The sequence below is a fragment of the Uloborus diversus genome, unplaced genomic scaffold (genome assembly GCF_026930045.1).
Source record: "Uloborus diversus isolate 005 unplaced genomic scaffold, Udiv.v.3.1 scaffold_130, whole genome shotgun sequence".
Classification (NCBI taxonomy): Eukaryota; Metazoa; Arthropoda; class Arachnida; order Araneae; family Uloboridae; genus Uloborus; species Uloborus diversus.
The window spans coordinates 111,252-133,486 of NW_026557988.1; the positions used below are offsets into that span (position 1 = coordinate 111,252).

Below are 22,235 nucleotides of genomic sequence, written 5' to 3' on the forward strand. Positions count from 1 at the left end.
TGAACGCTGTAGTACTAATTGATTCCACCAACTCCAAATAAACACATCTGTAAACCGCACAAGTAAATATCACAATCCAAATTTTGCTTCCTGACTTCGTAAAAAGGGGACCTGCCAGATCCACCCCTGTAACTTGAAATGTAGCAGACAATTCTGTTCTATGGGAAGGAAGAGGTGGCAGAGGAGCCTCCAGATGTTTAATTCTTTGCCTCTTGCAAATAACACAATCTCTTACAACCGAATGAACAGTCTTTCGTCCTTTTACAATCCAAAATCTTTCTCTCAGAATTGTTAATAATATCAGTGGTCCTGCATGTTTGTTCAAGATATGTTGTTCTTCAATAATTCTTTTAACCAATGGATGCTTTGAAGGTAGAATAATGGGAAATGAAAATTGTTCTGTCTCAGTTTCATTAAATATTCGGGACTTCATTCTCAAAATTCCGTCATTATCTTCATAGACTTGTAAACCTTGAAGTGTTTTCTTGGCATTCTCATTGATAAAGCATTCCCTTTGAATGCAGCGAAAAAGAGTCTTCTCAGAATTAGTAATTTCGTCCCCGGTAATTTTTTCCAGCTTTTGAGAGTTCTTAGCTTTTGGACAAAAGCGTAGTATCCATGCTAGAATTCTTACTATCTTCGAAAATTTTGAGTGTCTTTCAGAAAAATAAACTGCTATGGAAAATACTTCGCTGTTATTTGCAGAGACTGCCACTCTGAGTTTCTCCTTTTCAATTTCTTCTTCATTCATATTAACAGAAGATTTAGGCCAGTCATCTTCAGTTTGTTTTAACCATGAAGGGCCTAACCACCAGGATGATTTCAGTAACTGTTTCACTTCACATCCTCTTGACAGTAAGTCCGCAATATTTTCACGGCCAATTATGTGGAACCAATTGTCTGCCTCTGTTAGTTTCCTAATCTCATTGACTCTGTTTCTCACAAAAACCGACCATTGATCTGGTCTCTTTATCCAAGCTAAAACGGTAGATGAATCAGTCCAGAAGAATGATCTCACCTGCTCTAAGTTCAGAGATTCCTTTAAAGATACATAAAGTCTTGCTCCTATGGTTGCGGCCATGAGCTCAAGTCGAGGAATAGTGATAGGCTTCAAGGGAGTTATTCTAGCCTTTGCTTGCAGAAGCTGAACACTGACTCCTCTTCCTGAATATTCACATCTAATGAAGACACAAGCGGCATAAGCAACTTGACTTGCATCTACAAATGTGTGGAAGCTAATATTTATATCTGGTGTAATGCCTAACCATCTTGGGATTTTAATATTTTGCAAAAGAGGTATGTCTTTTTTCCATTTCAAGAATCTTTTCTTTTTATCTTCACTTGCTTCAATATCCCATGATAACTTCGTTTTCCACATTTCTTGAAGCAGAAGCTTAGGTTGAATCAAAACTGGAGCTAGAAAACCAATGGGATCAAAAAATTTTCCCACAAGAGAAAGGAGATTCCTTTTTGTAAGTGCTTTTTCTTCAAATTCAAGACATGTAGGATCAATCTCTAAAGAATCGCAATTTTTATCCCAGACGAGTCCCAGAACGTACGATTTAGCTTCTTGTAAAGAAAATGGATCAAGAGCGATAGTTTCCCACCCCCTCAGCTCAAATCTTCCTTCTTTCATTATTCTTGTACTCTCTTCTATGAAAGTATGAGCCTCAAATTTATCATGCACACTTGTTACACAGTTATCTACATAAAAACTATTTCTTAATTTTTCTGAAATCACTCTTGTTTCCTTCTCACTTAATGATGTTCTGTATAAATGGTGGTCTAGAACCGCTGACAAGAGAAAAGCGCTACTGGTAACGCCGAAAACTACTCTCGTATGACGAAAAATGGTTAATTCATTGTTCTTATTATACCATAAAAAGCGTAAAAAGTCTCTGTCTTCTTTATTCACTGATATCTGCAAAAAGGCCCTATTAATGTCAGCAACAACCCCTATTTTTCCTACTCTAAACCTTGCTAAAATCGAAGGAATAGTTTCGATTAAATTTATTCCTGTTTCTAAACAGTCATTTAATGAGGGATGGTTGGGACCTTTTGAAGACGCATCAAACACTGGTCTAATCTTGGTCGTACCTTTTTCTTTAATAACCGGGCGATGAGGTAGGTAATGCGCTGGCATGTCTATCTCAGAATTTGATAGTTCTTCGATTATCCCTTCTTGAATCCATTCGTCAAAAACTTCATCATATTTATCTCGAAGTCCTCTTTTGTCTAAATTTCTACAAGTAGATTCAAGTCTTTTCAACGATAGATTATAATTATCGTGTAGAATGGCATTATCCATCTTCCACGGTAAATTTACTTCGTATCTGCCGTCTTCGTTTTGTTTCACAGTTTTTTGGAAATAATTCATAACTGCCTTATATGCATCTTCTTTAGAATTTTGTTGAATTGGATCTCTTATTCCGATAATTTCTAAATCCCACAACTTGGATACTGACATTTCATTTTGGGACAGCATAGTTGTAGCACTCATAGTAAAATTTCTTTTACAATTATTTTGTGGAACTTTCCCTAGCAAAGTCCATCCCAGTTTAGTATGTAGAGCAACTAAACCGGAAGCTAATTCTTCACGTTTCCCTGTGAAAAGTTTTCCGGCAGCGTCTGCACCTAAAAGAACTTCAATCGGTCCAAAGTTTCTTTGAACGTCTGTTAGATGAATGCCTTTTATTTTCAGCTCCTTTAACCAAGGTCCCTTTCTTATACTTGGAATGTCATTGCAAATAATGTTTTGATCTAAAACATCTAGACTGCAAGTATAACTGCCTTTCAGATCTGCCAAAAGAATTTTATAAGAACGATGGTTCTCAATTTTTGTTTTTGCGCCACCAAATAATGAATGACTAAGTTCTTCTTCTCCTTGCACTTTAAATCCCATTTCTATAACGGTAGGTTTCAAGATGTATGAAAACTGTGAACCTGTATCAATAATCGCACGGACATTTCGTTCTTCATTTTTACCAATTAACTTTACAACTAAAGTTTGCAAGAGAACCTCTTTGGAAGTCATAGAATGTAACGCATCAACATTTTTCTCTAGTTCACTGTCATTATCTTCAGAATTTTCCCTAATTCCACTTCTCTTAATATCGGGACACATCATCTCATAATGAGGTCTTGAACAGATGCGGCATTTTATGACGCTTCTACATTTATTGGCTAAATGTTCTTTATTAAAACAAATAAAACAGCAACCTAGTTTCATCAGAAAATCTCTTTTTTGACTCATTTGTTTCATCTTAAATTCTTTGCAATCTCGTAATAAATGTTTATCATCTTCACAGAAAAAACATTTACCTCCCTTAATTTTTGTGTCGTTCAACAATTCGGACGCAGTTGAAGGACGATTTTTGCTAGTTTTGTGAGACAGTTCTTGAGAATCACGTTTACTATGTACAGGGGGGAAGTTCTCGGTGTTCTGCGTACTTGAACTTGAAATTAAAGTTGCGGCCTTTTCCCGACTTATTACTTCGGCTTTTAAAATTTTCATTATTTCCGAAACCTTCCATTCATCATCTATGGTGTACTTCTTAGTTATCTCTAATACTATATCGTTTGGCAGTAATCTGATCAGAATCGGACAAAGTAGGGTTCCATAGCTATCTTCTGTTACTCCCAGCGATTCCAAATTTCTTATTTCAGTTTGACAAGTGTCAAATAATTTACGCAAGGAAACAACATCATTTGACCTTTTTACGGCATTAAGGCTAAGTAACTTATTCAAATGAGAGTTAATAACTATGGTTTTCTTGCCAAAACGGTCTTTTAAGGTGTCGATAGCCGATTGATAATTATTATTGGTCAAGCTAAATCCTTTAATTGCATTCGAAGCTGCCCCTTTCAAATATGAACGTAAATAGTTGAATTTGTCTACATTAGAAATATCGGTATTCTTATGGATTGCAGACTCATATTGGTCCCAGAATCTTTGCCAATCTGATGGATCACCATCAAATTTATCGATAATCAGTCGCGGTAGATTAATGTGAGCAGTTTCATTTTCCCGAATCACAATTCTTTGTTCTGTTTCTGAACCATTTAACGTCGCAGTCGGCGCAATGAAATGGGAAGGAACTTCAAATTTTGTTTTGGCACGTTTTACTTTTGATCGCCAAATTACTATGTTAGAGTTGTATTCATCGCATTTTAAAATTTCGTCTTCTAAATCTTTCAAATCAATCGTTTTTTGAATTTCAGTGTCGAGACAATTAAGTTCTTTTTCTTTCAAATCTAATTCTGCCAAAAATTGGTCTAAATCCTCTTCATTTATGTTACCTTCTATAAATTTGGCATCAATTTTGTTGATTAATTTTGTTGTTTGAGTTCTAAAAACAGTGCGCTTTGCTTTATTAACCGCATCCATTATCTACGTATTGCAGTTATCTTAAATTAAAACTTCAGCAAATAAGCACAATATCTTTTATAAACTCAATCAAATCGTATTTTCTGTATACAGTTTCTGCTTACAGTATAGTAAGCAATGGTAACTTACTTCTTTTAATCTTGCAGAGGATAACCAAAAGTTCGTCAGTCATTCCATGGCGATCACGTCATAATAATTCCATCTGTATTACTGAATAGACAAAGCCCACCCGGGGGCGCCAAATGTTACCGTCTCGTAACACATTTTTCTACTTTGTGAGCCAAATTGTCTATGCAGTAATAAAAAAGTTCATGACGTTCTTCAAAGAAAAAGCTTGAATTCAAAAACATTTATTTTAGACTATTTACATCTATCTAATTAAACTTCTTTCAATAAAAATGGCCAAATTAATCGTATGTCGCCTTCATCTTAATAGATAAATCTTATTCTATTTTTATGCTGTTGCCACACGTCAAAAGATAATTTCTTGTTTCCTCGAGGCGGAAAGGATGATCACTACTGGATTTTCAAGGCTTATCTCTATCAGATTGACTGTCAGACTGACTGACTGACTTCGCAAAAGGGAAAAATAAAAAAAAAAGAATTATAAAATTAGAAAAAAATATTTGCATTTAAGATTTCCTTTCCGGCCGGAACTCGAACCCAGTACCACGCGCTAGGAACCCAACGGTCTAGCCATTAGGCTATCGGAGCTCTGTCGATGGAAGTCTTAAATATAATAAAAACAAAAAATGCACCTTGGTAATTATTGATTCAAACACTTTGAAATTTACAGGTCGAATAATTAAACTGACTCAGAATTTTTCTCCCTACTTAAATAATCAATATTCGCAAAAGAGAAAAATTAAAAAAAAAAGAAGAGGAAATTTCAAATTAGAAACTAAAAGTATACATTGAAGATTTTCGTTCAGGCTGGGACTCGAACCCAGGGCCACTCGCTTGGAAGCCTAACACTCTAGCCATTAGTCTATGGGAGCTCTGTCGGTGGGAGTTTTAAATATAATAAAAACAAAAAATGCACCTTGGTAATTGTTTATTTAAACACTTTGAAATCTTCGTGTCGAAAAATTAAACTGACTCAGAATTTTCTTCCCTACATAAATAATCAATAATTGCAAAGGAAAGAAATTGAAAAAAAAAAGAATTTTCAAATTAGAAAAGAAATATTTACATTGAAGATATTGGCTCCGGCTGGGACTCGAACCCAGGCCACTCGCTTGGAAGACCAGCGGTCTAGCCATTAAGCTATCGGAGTTCTGTCGAGCGGAGTCTTACTGCCTGACTGATACTGCCTGACTGACAGACTGACTCACTGACTGACTGATACTGACTGACTGACTCACTGACTGACCGAGACTGACTGACTAACTGCCTGACTGACTGAGACTGGACTGACTGACTGACTGACTGACTGACTGACTAACTGACTGACTGAGACTGACTGACTGACTGCTTGACTCTCTGACTGGCTATTTCACTGACTGACTGAATGACTAAATGACTGACTGACACTGACTGACTGACTGCTTGACTACCTGACTGACTGCTTGACTGACTAACTGACTGGACAGGACTGACCGACTGACTGACTGACAGACTGACTGAATAAGGATGACTGACAGACTGACTGAATAAGGCTGACTGACTGACTGACTGACAGACTGACTGAATAAGGCTGACCGACTGACTGACTGCCTGACTGACTGACTGACTGAATGACTGACTGACCGAGACTGACTGACTGACTGACTGAGACTGGACTGGACTGACTGACTGACTGACTGACTGACTGAGACTGACTGACTGCTTTAGTGACTAACTGACTGCACAGGACTGACCGACTGACTGACTGACTGACTGCCTGACTGACTGACTGACTGAATGACTGACTGACTGAGACTAAATGACTGACTGCTTGACTGACTGGCTGAAGTACTAACTGACTGACTGAGTGACTGACTGACTGGACTGACTGACTGAGACTGAATGACTGAGTGCTTGACTGATTGACTGTCAGACTGACTGACTGACTTCGCAAAAGGGAAAAATAAAAAAAAAAGAATTATAAAATTAGAAAAAAATATTTGCATTTAAGATTTCCTTTCCGGCTGGGATTTGAACCCAGGGCGACACTCATGGAAGCCCAACGCTCTCGCCAATATACTATCGGATCTCTGTTGATCGGTGTCTTAATTATAATAAAAACAAAAAATGCACCTTAGTAATTATTGATCTAAAATCTTTGAAATCTAAAGGTCGAATGATTAAACTGACTCAGAATTTTCTTCCGTACATAAATAATCCATATTTGCAAAAGAAAGAAATTGAAAAAAAAAAGAATCTTTAAATTAGAAGAGAAATATATACATGGAAGATTTTCGTTCCGGCCGGGACTCGAACCCAGTACCACGCGCTTGGAACCCAACGGTCTAGCCATTAGGCTATCGGAGCTCTGTCGATGGAAGTCTTAAATATAATAAAAACAAAAAATGCACCTTGGTAATTATTGATTCAAACACTTTGAAATTTACAGGTCGAACAATTAAACTGACTCAGAATTTTTCTCCCTACATAAATAATCAATATTCGCAAAAGAGAAAAATTAAAAAAAAAAGAAGAAGAAATTTCAAATTAGAAACTGCAAGTATACATTGAAGATTTTCGTTCAGGCTGGGACTCGAACCCAGGGCCACTCGCTTGGAAGCCTAACACTCTAGCCATTAGTCTATGGGAGCTCTGTCGGTGCGAGTTTTAAATATAATAAAAACAAAAAATGCACCTTGGTAATTGTTTATTTAAACACTTTGAAATCTTCGTGTCGAAAAATTAAACTGACTCAGAATTTTCTTCCCTACATAAATAATCAATAATTGCAAAGGAAAGAAATTGAAAAAAAAAAGAATTTTCAAATTAGAAATTAAATATATACATTGAAGATATTCGATCCGGCTGGGACTCGAACCCAGGCCACTCGCTTGGAAGACCAGCGGTCTACCCATTAGGCTATCGGAGTTCTGTCGAGCGGAGTCTTACTGCCTGACTGATACTGCCTGACTGACAGACTGACTCACTGACTGACTGATACTGACTGACTGACTCACTGACTGACCGAGACTGACTGACTAACTGCCTGACTGACTGAGACTGGACTGACTGACTGACTGACTGACTGACTGACTAACTGACTGACTGAGACTAACTGACTGACTGCTTGACTCTCTGACTGGCTATTTCACTGACTGACTGAATGACTAAATGACTGACTGCTTGACTACCTGACTGACTGCTTGACTGACTAACTGACTGGACAGGACTGACCGACTGACTGACTGACAGACTGACTGAATAAGGATGACTGACAGACTGACTGAATAAAGCCGACTGACTGACTGACTGACAGACTGACTGAATAAGGCTGACCGACTGACTGACTGCCTGACTGACTGACTGACTGAATGACTGACTGACCGAGACTGACTGACTGACTGACTGAGACTGGACTGGACTGACTGACTGACTAACTGAGACTGACTGACTGCTTTAGTGACTAACTGACTGCACAGGACTGACCGACTGACTGACTGACTGACTGCCTGACTGACTGAATGACTGAATGACTGACTGACTGAGACTAAATGACTGACTGCTTGACTGACTGGCTGAAGGACTAACTGACTGACTGAGTGACTGACTGACTGGACTGACTGACTGAGACTGAATGACTGAGTGCTTGACTGATTGACTGTCAGACTGACTGACTGACTTCGCAAAAGGGAAAAATAAAAAAAAAAAGAATTATAAAATTAGAAAAAAATATTTGCATTTAAGATTTCCTTTCCGGCCGGGACTCGAACCCAGTACCACGCGCTAGGAACCCAACGGTCTAGCCATTAGGCTATCGGAGCTCTGTCGATGGAAGTCTTAAATATAATAAAAACAAAAAATGCACCTTGGTAATTATTGATTCAAACACTTTGAAATTTACAGGTCGAATAATTAAACTGACTCAGAATTTTTCTCCCTACTTAAATAATCAATATTCGCAAAAGAGAAAAATTAAAAAAAAAAGAAGAGGAAATTTCAAATTAGAAACTAAAAGTATACATTGAAGATATTCGTTCAGGCTGGGACTCGAACCCAGGGCCACTCGCTTGGAAGCCTAACACTCTAGCCATTAGTCTATGGGAGCTCTGCCGGTGGGAGTTTTAAATATAATAAAAACAAAAAATGCACCTTGGTAATTGTTTATTTAAACACTTTGAAATCTTCGTGTCGAAAAATTAAACTGACTCAGAATTTTCTTCCCTACATAAATAATCAATAATTGCAAAGGAAAGAAATTGAAAAAAAAAGAATTTTCAAATTAGAAAAGAAATATTTACATTGAAGATATTCGCTCCGGCTGGGACTCGAACCCAGGCCACTCGCTTGGAAGACCAGCGGTCTAGCCATTATGCTATCGGAGTTCTGTCGAGCGGAGTCTTACTGCCTGACTGATACTGCCTGACTGACAGACTGACTCACTGACTGACTGATACTGACTGACTGACTCACTGACTGACCGAGACTGACTGACTAACTGCCTGACTGACTGAGACTGGACTGACTGACTGACTGACTGACTGACTGACTAACTGACTGACTGAGACTGACTGACTGACTGCTTGACTCTCTGACTGGCTATTTCACTGACTGACTGAATGACTAAATGACTGACTGACACTGACTGACTGACTGCTTGACTACCTGACTGACTGCTTGACTGACTAACTGACTGGACAGGACTGACCGACTGACTGACTGACAGACTGACTGAATAAGGATGACTGACAGACTGACTGAATAAGGCTGACTGACTGACTGACTGACAGACTGACTGAATAAGGCTGACCGACTGACTGACTGCCTGACTGACTGACTGCCTGACTGACTGACTGACTGACTGACCGAGACTGACTGACTGACTGACTGAGACTGGACTGGACTGACTGACTGACTGAGACTGACTGACTGCTTTAGTGACTAACTGACTGCACAGGACTGACCGACTGACTGACTGACTGACTGCCTGACTGACTGACTGACTGAATGACTGACTGACTGAATGACTGACTGACTGAGACTAAATGACTGACTGCTTGACTGACTGGCTGAAGGACTAACTGACTGACTGAGTGGACTGACTGACTGAGACTGAATGACTGAGTGTTTGACTGATTGACTGTCAGACTGACTGACTGACTTCGCAAAAGGGAAAAATAAAAAAAAAAGAATTATAAAATTAGAAAAAAATATTTGCATTTAAGATTTCCTTTCCGGCTGGGATTTGAACCCAGGGCGACACTCATGGAAGCCCAACGCTCTCGCCAATATACTATCGGATCTCTGTTGATCGGTGTCTTAATTATAATAAAAACAAAAAATGCACCTTAGTAATTATTGATCTAAAATCTTTGAAATCTAAAGGTCGAATGATTAAACTGACTCAGAATTTTCTTCCGTACATAAATAATCCATATTTGCAAAAGAAAGAAATTGAAAAAAAAAAGAATCTTCAAATTAGAAGAGAAATATATACATGGAAGATTTTCGTTCCGGCCGGGACTCGAACCCAGTACCACGCGCTTGGAACCCAACGGTCTAGCCATTAGGCTATCGGAGCTCTGTCGATGGAAGGCTTAAATATAATAAAAACAAAAAATGCACCTTGGTAATTATTGATTCAAACACTTTGAAATTTACAGGTCGAACAATTAAACTGACTCAGAATTTTTCTCCCTACATAAATAATCAATATTCGCAAAAGAGAAAAATTAAAAAAAAAAGAAGAAGAAATTTCAAATTAGAAACTAAAAGTATACATTGAAGATTTTCGTTCAGGCTGGGACTCGAACCCAGGGCCACTCGCTTGGAAGCCTAACACTCTAGCCATTAGTCTATGGGAGCTCTGTCGGTGCGAGTTTTAAATATAATAAAAACAAAAAATGCACCTTGGTAATTGTTTATTTAAACACTTTGAAATCTTCGTGTCGAAAAATTAAACTGACTCAGAATTTTCTTCCCTACATAAATAATCAATAATTGCAAAGGAAAGAAATTGAAAAAAAAAAGAATTTTCAAATTAGAAATTAAATATATACATTGAAGATATTCGCTCCGGCTGGGACTCGAACCCAGGCCACTCGCTTGGAAGACCAGCGGTCTACCCATTAGGCTATCGGAGTTCTGTCGAGCGGAGTCTTACTGCCTGACTGATACTGCCTGACTGACAGACTGACTCACTGACTGACTGATACTGACTGACTGACTCACTGACTGACCGAGACTGACTGACTAACTGCCTGACTGACTGAGACTGGACTGACTGACTGACTGACTGACTGACTGACTAACTGACTGACTGAGACTGACTGACTGACTGCTTGACTCTCTGACTGGCTATTTCACTGACTGACTGAATGACTAAATGACTGACTGCTTGACTACCTGACTGACTGCTTGACCGACTGACTGACTGACAGACTGACTGAATAAGGATGACTGACAGACTGACTGAATAAAGCTGACTGACTGACTGACTGAATAAAGCTGACTGACTGACTGACAGACTGACTGAATAAGGCTGACCGACTGACTGACTGCCTGACTGACTGACTGACTGAATGACTGACTGACTGACTGACCGAGACTGACTGACTGACTGACTGAGACTGGACTGGACTGACTGACTGACTGACTAACTGAGACTGACTGACTGCTTTAGTGACTAACTGACTGCACAGGACTGACCGACTGACTGACTGACTGACTGCCTGACTGACTGAATGACTGAATGACTGACTGACTGAGACTAAATGACTGACTGCTTGACTGACTGGCTGAAGGACTAACTGACTGACTGAGTGACTGACTGACTGGACTGACTGACTGAGACTGAATGACTGAGTGCTTGACTGATTGACTGTCAGACTGACTGACTGACTTCGCAAAAGGGAAAAATAAAAAAAAAAGAATTATAAAATTAGAAAAAAATATTTGCATTTAAGATTTCCTTTCCGGCCGGGACTCGAACCCAGTACCACGCGCTAGGAACCCAACGGTCTAGCCATTAGGCTATCGGAGCTCTGTCGATGGAAGTCTTAAATATAATAAAAACAAAAAATGCACCTTGGTAATTATTGATTCAAACACTTTGAAATTTACAGGTCGAATAATTAAACTGACTCAGAATTTTTCTCCCTACTTAAATAATCAATATTCGCAAAAGAGAAAAATTAAAAAAAAAAGAAGAGGAAATTTCAAATTAGAAACTAAAAGTATACATTGAAGATTTTCGTTCAGGCTGGGACTCGAACCCAGGGCCACTCGCTTGGAAGCCTAACACTCTAGCCATTAGTCTATGGGAGCTCTGTCGGTGGGAGTTTTAAATATAATAAAAACAAAAAATGCACCTTGGTAATTGTTTATTTAAACACTTTGAAATCTTCGTGTCGAAAAATTAAACTGACTCAGAATTTTCTTCCCTACATAAATAATCAATAATTGCAAAGGAAAGAAATTGAAAAAAAAAAGAATTTTCAAATTAGAAAAGAAATATTTACATTGAAGATATTCGCTCCGGCTGGGACTCGAACCCAGGCCACTCGCTTGGAAGACCAGCGGTCTAGCCATTATGCTATCGGAGTTCTGTCGAGCGGAGTCTTACTGCCTGACTGATACTGCCTGACTGACAGACTGACTCACTGACTGACTGATACTGACTGACTGACTCACTGACTGACCGAGACTGACTGACTAACTGCCTGACTGACTGAGACTGGACTGACTGACTGACTGACTGACTGACTGACTAACTGACTGACTGAGACTGACTGACTGACTGCTTGACTCTCTGACTGGCTATTTCACTGACTGACTGAATGACTAAATGACTGACTGACACTGACTGACTGACTGCTTGACTACCTGACTGACTGCTTGACTGACTAACTGACTGGACAGGACTGACCGACTGACTGACTGACAGACTGACTGAATAAGGATGACTGACAGACTGACTGAATAAGGCTGACTGACTGACTGACTGACAGACTGACTGAATAAGGCTGACCGACTGACTGACTGCCTGACTGACTGACTGACTGAATGACTGACTGACCGAGACTGACTGACTGACTGACTGAGACTGGACTGACTGACTGACTGACTGAGACTGACTGACTGCTTTAGTGACTAACTGACTGCACAGGACTGACCGACTGACTGACTGACTGACTGCCTGACTGACTGACTGACTGACTGACTGAGACTAAATGACTGACTGCTTGACTGAGTGACTGACTGACTGGACTGACTGACTGAGACTGAATGACTGAGTGCTTGACTGATTGACTGTCAGACTGACTGACTGACTTCGCAAAAGGGAAAAATAAAAAAAAAAGAATTATAAAATTAGAAAAAAATATTTGCATTTAAGATTTCCTTTCCGGCCGGGACTCGAACCCAGTACCACGCGCTAGGACCCCAACGGTCTAGCCATTAGGCTATCGGAGCTCTGTCGATGGAAGTCTTAAATATAATAAAAACAAAAAATGCACCTTGGTAATTATTGATTCAAACACTTTGAAATTTACAGGTCGAATAATTAAACTGACTCAGAATTTTTCTCCCTACTTAAATAATCAATATTCGCAAAAGAGAAAAATTTAAAAAAAAAAGAAGAGGAAATTTCAAATTAGAAACTAAAAGTATACATTGAAGATTTTCGTTCAGGCTGGGACTCGAACCCAGGGCCACTCGCTTGGAAGCCTAACACTCTAGCCATTACTCTATGGGAGCTCTGTCGGTGGGAGTTTTAAATATAATAAAAACAAAAAATGCAACTTGGTAATTGTTTATTTAAACACTTTGAAATCTTTGTGTCGAAAAATTAAACTGACTCAGAATTTTCTTCCCTACATAAATAATCAATAATTGCAAAGGAAAGAAATTGAAAAAAAAAAAAGAATTTTCAAATTAGAAAAGAAATATTTACATTGAAGATATTCGCTCCGGCTGGGACTCGAACCCAGGCCACTCGCTTGGAAAACCAGCGGTCTAGTCATTAGGCTATCGGAGTTCTGTCGAGCGGAGTCTTACTGCCTGACTGATACTGCCTGACTGACAGACTGACTCACTGACTGACTGATACTGACTGACTGACTCACTGACTGACCGAGACTGACTGACTAACTGCCTGACTGACTGAGACTGGACTGACTGACTGACCGACTGACTGACTGACTGCCTGACTGACTGACTGACTGAATGACTGACTGACTGAGACTAAATGACTGACTGCTTGACTGACTGGCTGAAGTACTAACTGACTGACTGAGTGACTGACTGACTGGACTGACTGACTGAGACTGAATGACTGAGTGCTTGACTGATTGACTGTCAGACTGACTGACTGACTTCGCAAAAGGGAAAAATAAAAAAAAAAGAATTATAAAATTAGAAAAAAATATTTGCATTTAAGATTTCCTTTCCGGCTGGGATTTGAACCCAGGGCGACACTCATGGAAGCCCAACGCTCTCGCCAATATACTATCGGATCTCTGTTGATCGGTGTCTTAATTATAATAAAAACAAAAAATGCACCTTAGTAATTATTGATCTAAAATCTTTGAAATCTAAAGGTCGAATGATTAAACTGACTCAGAATTTTCTTCCGTACATAAATAATCCATATTTGCAAAAGAAAGAAATTGAAAAAAAAAGAATCTTTAAATTAGAAGAGAAATATATACATGGAAGATTTTCGTTCCGGCCGGGACTCGAACCCAGTTCCACGCGCTTGGAACCCAACGGTCTAGCCATTAGGCTATCGGAGCTCTGTCGATGGAAGTCTTAAATATAATAAAAACAAAAAATGCACCTTGGTAATTATTGATTCAAACACTTTGAAATTTACAGGTCGAATAATTAAACTGACTCAGAATTTTTCTCTCTACTTAAATAATCAATATTCGCAAAAGAGAAAAATTAAAAAAAAAAGAAGAGGAAATTTCAAATTAGAAACTAAAAGTATACATTGAAGATTTTCGTTCAGGCTGGGACTCGAACCCAGGGCCACTCGCTTGGAAGCCTAACACTCTAGCCATTAGTCTATGGGAGCTCTGTCGGTGGGAGTTTTAAATATAATAAAAACAAAAAATGCACCTTGGTAATTGTTTATTTAAACACTTTGAAATCTTCGTGTCGAAAAATTAAACTGACTCAGAATTTTCTTCCCTACATAAATAATCAATAATTGCAAAGGAAAGAAATTGAAAAAAAAAAGAATTTTCAAATTAGAAAAGAAATATTTACATTGAAGATATTGGCTCCGGCTGGGACTCGAACCCAGGCCACTCGCTTGGAAGACCAGCGGTCTGGCCATTAAGCTATCGGAGTTCTGTCGAGCGGAGTCTTACTGCCTGACTGATACTGCCTGACTGACAGACTGACTCACTGACTGACTGATACTGACTGACTGACTCACTGACTGACCGAGACTGACTGACTAACTGCCTGACTGACTGAGACTGGACTGACTGACTGACTGACTGACTGACTGACTAACTGACTGACTGAGACTGACTGACTGACTGCTTGACTCTCTGACTGGCTATTTCACTGACTGACTGAATGACTAAATGACTGACTGACACTGACTGACTGACTGCTTGACTACCTGACTGACTGCTTGACTGACTAAATGACTGGACAGGACTGACCGACTGACTGACTGACAGACTGACTGAATAAGGATGACTGACAGACTGACTGAATAAGGCTGACTGACTGACTGACTGACAGACTGACTGAATAAGGCTGACCGACTGCCTGACTGACTGACTGACTGAATGACTGACTGACTGACTGACCGAGACTGACTGACTGACTGACTGAGACTGGACTGGACTGACTGACTGACTGAGACTGACTGACTGCTTTAGTGACTAACTGACTGCACAGGACTGACCGACTGACTGACTGACTGACTGCCTGACTGACTGACTGACTGAATGACTGACTGACTGAGACTAAATGACTGACTGCTTGACTGACTGGCTGAAGGACTAACTGACTGACTGAGTGGACTGACTGACTGAGACTGAATGACTGAGTGCTTGACTGATTGACTGTCAGACTGACTGATTGACTTCGCAAAAGGGAAAAATAAAAAAAAAAAGAATTATAAAATTAGAAAAAAATATTTGCATTTAAGATTTCCTTTCCGGCTGGGATTTGAACCCAGGGCGACACTCATGGAAGCCCAACGCTCTCGCCAATATACTATCGGATCTCTGTTGATTGGTGTCTTAATTATAATAAAAACAAAAAATGCACCTTAGTAATTATTGATCTAAAATCTTTGAAATCTAAAGGTCGAATGATTAAACTGACTCAGAATTTTCTTCCGTACATAAATAATCCATATTTGCAAAAGAAAGAAATTGAAAAAAAAAAGAATCTTCAAATTAGAAGAGAAATATATACATGGAAGATTTTCGTTCCGGCCGGGACTCGAACCCAGTACCACGCGCTTGGAACCCAACGGTCTAGCCATTAGGCTATCGGAGCTCTGTCGATGGAAGTCTTAAATATAATAAAAACAAAAAATGCACCTTGGTAATTATTGATTCAAACACTTTGAAATTTACAGGTCGAATAATTAAACTGACTCAGAATTTTTCTCCCTACTTAAATAATCAATATTCGCAAAAGAGAAAAATTTAAAAAAAAAGAAGAGGAAATTTCAAATTAGAAACTAAAAGTATACATTGAAGATTTTCGTTCAGGCTGGGACTCGAACCCAGGGCCACTCGCTTGGAAGCCTAACACTCTAGCCATTACTCTATGGGAGCTCTGTCGGTGGGAGTTTTAAATATAATAAAAACAAAAAATGCACCTTGGTAATTGTTTATTTAAACACTTTGAAATCTTCGTGTCGAAAAATTAAACTGACTCAGAATTTTCTTCCCTACATAAATAATCAATAATTGCAAAGGAAAGAAATTGAAAAAAAAAGAATTTTCAAATTAGAAAAGAAATATTTACATTGAAGATATTCGCTCCGGCTGGGACTCGAACCCAGGCCACTCGCTTGGAAGACCAGCGGTCTAGTCATTAGGCTATCGGAGTTCTGTCGAGCGGAGTCTTACTGCCTGACTGATACTGCCTGACTGACAGACTGACTCACTGACTGACTGATACTGACTGACTGACTCACTGACTGACCGAGACTGACTGACTAACTGCCTGACTGACTGAGACTGGACTGACTGACTGACTGACTGACTGACTGACTAACTGACTGACTGAGACTGACTGACTGACTGCTTGACTCTCTGACTGGCTATTTCACTGACTGACTGAATGACTAAATGACTGACTGACACTGACTGACTGACTGCTTGACTACCTGACTGACTGCTTGACTGACTAACTGACTGGACAGGACTGACCGACTGACTGACTGACAGACTGACTGAATAAGGATGACTGACAGACTGACTGAATAAGGCTGACTGACTGACTGACTGACAGACTGACTGAATAAGGCTGACCGACTGACTGACTGCCTGACTGACTGACTGACTGACTGACTGACTGACCGAGACTGACTGACTGACTGACTGAGACTGGACTGGACTGACTGACTGACTGACTGACTGAGACTGACTGACTGCTTTAGTGACTAACTGACTGCACAGGACTGACCGACTGACTGACTGACTGACTGCCTGACTGACTGACTGACTGAATGACTGACTGACTGAGACTAAATGACTGACTGCTTGACTGACTGGCTGAAGGACTAACTGACTGACTGAGTGACTGACTGACTGGACTGACTGACTGAGACTGAATGACTGAGTGCTTGACTGATTGACTGTCAGACTGACTGACTGACTTCGCAAAAGGGAAAAATAAAAAAAAAGAATTATAAAATTAGAAAAAAATATTTGCATTTAAGATTTCCTTTCCGGCTGGGATTTGAACCCAGGGCGACACTCATGGAAGCCCAACGCTCTCGCCAATATACTATCGGATCTCTGTTGATCGGTGTCTTAATTATAATAAAAACAAAAAATGCACCTTAGTAATTATTGATCTAAAATCTTTGAAATCTAAAGGTCGAATGATTAAACTGACTCAGAATTTTCTTCCGTACATAAATAATCCATATTTGCAAAAGAAAGAAATTGAAAAAAAAAGAATCTTCAAATTAGAAGAGAAATATATACATGGAAGATTTTCGTTCCGGCCGGGACTCGAACCCAGTACCACGCGCTTGGAACCCAACGGTCTAGCCATTAGGCTATCGGAGCTCTGTCGATGGAAGTCTTAAATATAATAAAAACAAAAAATGCACCTTGGTAATTATTGATTCAAACACTTTGAAATTTACAGGTCGAATAATTAAACTGACTCAGAATTTTTCTCCCTACATAAATAATCAATATTCGCAAAAGAGAAAAATTAAAAAAAAAGAAGAAGAAATTTCAAATTAGAAACTAAAAGTATACATTGAACATTTTCGTTCAGGCTGGGACTCGAACCCAGGGCCACTCGCTTGGAAGCCTAACACTCTAGCCATTAGTCTATGGGAGCTCTGTCGGTGCGAGTTTTAAATATAATAAAAACAAAAAATGCACCTTGGTAATTGTTTATTTAAACACTTTGAAATCTTCGTGTCGAAAAATTAAACTGACTCAGAATTTTCTTCCCTACATAAATAATCAATAATTGCAAAGGAAAGAAATTGAAAAAAAAAAAGAATTTTCAAATTAGAAATTAAATATATACATTGAAGATATTCGCTCCGGCTGGGACTCGAACCCAGGCCACTCGCTTGGAAGACCAGCGGTCTACCCATTAGGCTATCGGAGTTCTGTCGAGCGGAGTCTTACTGCCTGACTGATACTGCCTGACTGACAGACTGACTCACTGACTGACTGACTGAGACTGGACTGACTGACTGACTGACTGACTGACTAACTGACTGACTGAGACTGGACTGACTGACTGCTTGACTCTCTGACTGACTAACTGACTGACTGAGACTGACTGACTGACTGCTTGACTCTCTGACTGGCTATTTCACTGACTGACTGAATGACTAAATGACTGACTGCTTGACTACCTGACTGACTGCTTGACTGACTAACTGACTGGACAGGACTGACCGACTGACTGACTGACAGACTGACTGAATAAGGATGACTGACAGACTGACTGAATAAAGCTGACTGACTGACTGACTGACAGACTGACTGAATAAGGCTGACCGACTGACTAACTGCCTGACTGACTGACTGACTGAATGACTGACTGACTGACTGACCGAGACTGACTGACTGACTGACTGAGACTGGACTGGACTGACTGACTGACTGACTGACTGAGACTGACTGACTGCTTTAGTGACTAACTGACTGCACAGGACTGACCGACTGACTGACTGACTGACTGCCTGACTGACTGACTGACTGAATGACTGACTGACTGAGACTAAATGACTGACTGCTTGACTGACTGGCTGAAGGACTAACTGACTGACTGAGTGACTGACTGACTGGACTGACGGACTGAGACTGAACGACTGAGTGCTTGACTGATTGACTGTCAGACTGACTGACTGACTTCGCAAAAGGGAAAAATAAAAAAAAAGAATTATAAAATTAGAAAAAAATATTTGCATTTAAGATTTCCTTTCCGGCCGGGACTCGAACCCAGTACCACGCGATAGGAACCCAACGGTCTAGCCATTAGGCTATCGGAGCTCTGTCGATGGAAGTCTTAAATATAATAAAAACAAAAAATGCACCTTGGTAATTATTGATTCAAACACTTTGAAATTTACAGGTCGAATAATTAAACTGACTCAGAATTTTTTTCCCTACATAAATAATCAATATTCGCAAAAGAGAAAAATTAAAAAAAAAAGAAGAAGAAATTTCAAATTAGAAACTAAAAGTATACATTGAAGATTTTCGTTCAGGCTGGGACTCGAACCCAGGGCCACTCGCTTGGAAGCCTAACACTCTAGCCATTAGTCTATGGGAGCTCTGTCGGTGGGAGTTTTAAATATAATAAAAACAAAAAATGCACCTTGGTAATTGTTTATTTAAACACTTTGAAATCTTCGTGTCGAAAAATTAAACTGACTCAGAATTTTCTTCCCTACATAAATAATCAATAATTGCAAAGGAAAGAAATTGAAAAAAAAAAAGAATTTTCAAATTAGAAAAGAAATATATACATTGAAGATATTCGCTCCGGCTGGGACTCGAACCCAGGCCACTCGCTTGGAAGACCAGCGGTCTAGCCATTAGGCTATCGGAGTTCTGTCGAGCGGAGTCTTACTGCCTGACTGATACTGCCTGACTGACAGACTGACTCACTGACTGACTGATACTGACTGACTGACTCACTGACTGACCGAGACTGACTGACTAACTGCCTGACTGACTGAGACTGGACTGACTGACTGACTGACTGACTGACTGACTAACTGACTGACTGAGACTGACTGACTGACTGCTTGACTCTCTGACTGGCTATTTCACTGACTGACTGAATGACTAAATGACTGACTGACACTGACTGACTGACTGCTTGACTACCTGACTGACTGCTTGACTGACTAACTGACTGGACAGGACTGACCGACTGACTGACTGACAGACTGACTGCTTGACTGACTAACTGACTGGACAGGACTGACCGACTGACTGACTGACAGACAGACTGAATAAGGCTGACCGACTGACTGACTGCCTGACTGACTGACTGACTGAATGACTGACTGACTGACTGACCGAGACTGACTGACTAACTGACTGAGACTGGACTGGACTGACTGACTGACGGACTGACTGAGACTGACTGACTGCTTTAGTGACTAACTGACTCCACAGGACTGACCGACTGACTGACTGACTGACTGCCTGACTGACTGACTGACTGAATGACTGCCTGACTGAGACTAAATGACTGACTGCTTGACTGACTGGCTGAAGGACTAACTGACTGACTGAGTGACTGACTGACTGGACTGACTGACTGAGACTGAATGACTGAGTGCTTGACTGATTGACTGTCAGACTGACTGACTGACTTCGCAAAAGGGAAAAATAAAAAAAAAAGAATTATAAAATTAGAAAAAAATATTTGCATTTAAGATTTCCTTTCCGGCTGGGATTTGAACCCAGGGCGACACTCATGGAAGCCCAACGCTCTCGCCAATATACTATCGGATCTCTGTTGATCGGTGTCTTAATTATAATAAAAACAAAAAATGCACCTTAGTAATTATTGATCTAAAATCTTTGAAATCTAAAGGTCGAATGATTAAACTGACTCAGAATTTTCTTCCGTACATAAATAATCCATATTTGCAAAAGAAAGAAATTGAAAAAAAAAAGAATCTTCAAATTAGAAGAGAAATATATACATGGAAGATTTTCGTTCCGGCCGGGACTCGAACCCAGTACCACGCGCTTGGAACCCAACGGTCTAGCCATTAGGCTATCGGAGCTCTGTCGATGGAAGTCTTAAATATAATAAAAACAAAAAATGCACCTTGGTAATTATTGATTCAAACACTTTGAAATTTACAGGTCGAATAATTAAACTGACTCAGAATTTTTCTCCGTACATAAATAATCAATATTCGCAAAAGAGAAAAATTAAAAAAAAAGAAGAAGAAATTTCAAATTAGAAACTAAAAGTATACATTGAACATTTTCGTTCAGGCTGGGACTCGAACCCAGGGCCACTCGCTTGGAAGCCTAACACTCTAGCCATTAGTCTATGGGAGCTCTGTCTGTGCGAGTTTTAAATATAATAAAAACAAAAAATGCACCTTGGTAATTGTTTATTTAAACACTTTGAAATCTTCGTGTCGAAAAATTAAACTGACTCAGAATTTTCTTCCCTACATAAATAATCAATAATTGCAAAGGAAAGAAATTGAAAAAAAAAAGAATTTTCAAATTAGAAAAGAAATATATACATTGAAGATATTCGCTCCGGCTGGGACTCGAACCCAGGCCACTCGCTCGGAAGACCAGCGGTCTAGCCATTAGGCTATCGGAGTTCTGTCGAGCGGAGTCTTACTGCCTGACTGATACTGCCTGACTGACAGACTGACTCACTGACTGACTGATACTGACTAACTGACTCACTGACTGACCGAGACTGACTGACTAACTGCCTGACTGACTGAGACTGGACTGACTGACTGACTGACTGACTGACTGACTAACTGACTGACTGAGACTGACTGACTGACTGCTTGACTCTCTGACTGGCTATTTCACTGACTGACTGAATGACTAAATGACTGACTGACACTGACTGACTGACTGCTTGACTACCTGACTGACTGCTTGACTGACTAACTGACTGGACAGGACTGACCGACTGACTGACTGACAGACTGACTGAATAAGGATGACTGACAGACTGACTGAATAAGGCTGACTGACTGACTGACTGACAGACTGACTGAATAAGGCTGACCGACTGACTGACTGCCTGACTGACTGACTGACTGAATGACTGACTGACTGACTGAGACTGGACTGGACTGACTGACTGACTGACTGACTGAGACTGACTGACTGCTTTAGCGACTAACTGACTGCACAGGACTGACCGACTGACTGACTGACTGACTGCCTGACTGACTGACAGACTGAATGACTGACTGACTGAGACTAAATGACTGACTGCTTGACTGACTGGCTGAAGGACTAACTGACTGACTGAGTGACTGACTGACTGGACT

At 39.8% G+C, this 22,235-nt stretch overlaps 1 protein-coding gene across 1 annotated transcript; it reads right to left on the reverse strand.

Annotated features, from left to right (window-relative positions):
* Nucleotides 1-1,018: 1,018 nt before the first annotated feature.
* Nucleotides 1,019-2,308, reverse strand: LOC129232682 (uncharacterized; the record flags this gene model as incomplete). Its single annotated transcript, XM_054866812.1, has 2 exons — nucleotides 2,098-2,308; nucleotides 1,019-1,218 (listed from the first exon to the last, which is right to left on the reverse strand). Coding segments are annotated over exons 1-2 (411 nt in total), but the record flags the coding sequence as incomplete, so codon positions are not given.
* Nucleotides 2,309-22,235: the final 19,927 nt, after the last annotated feature.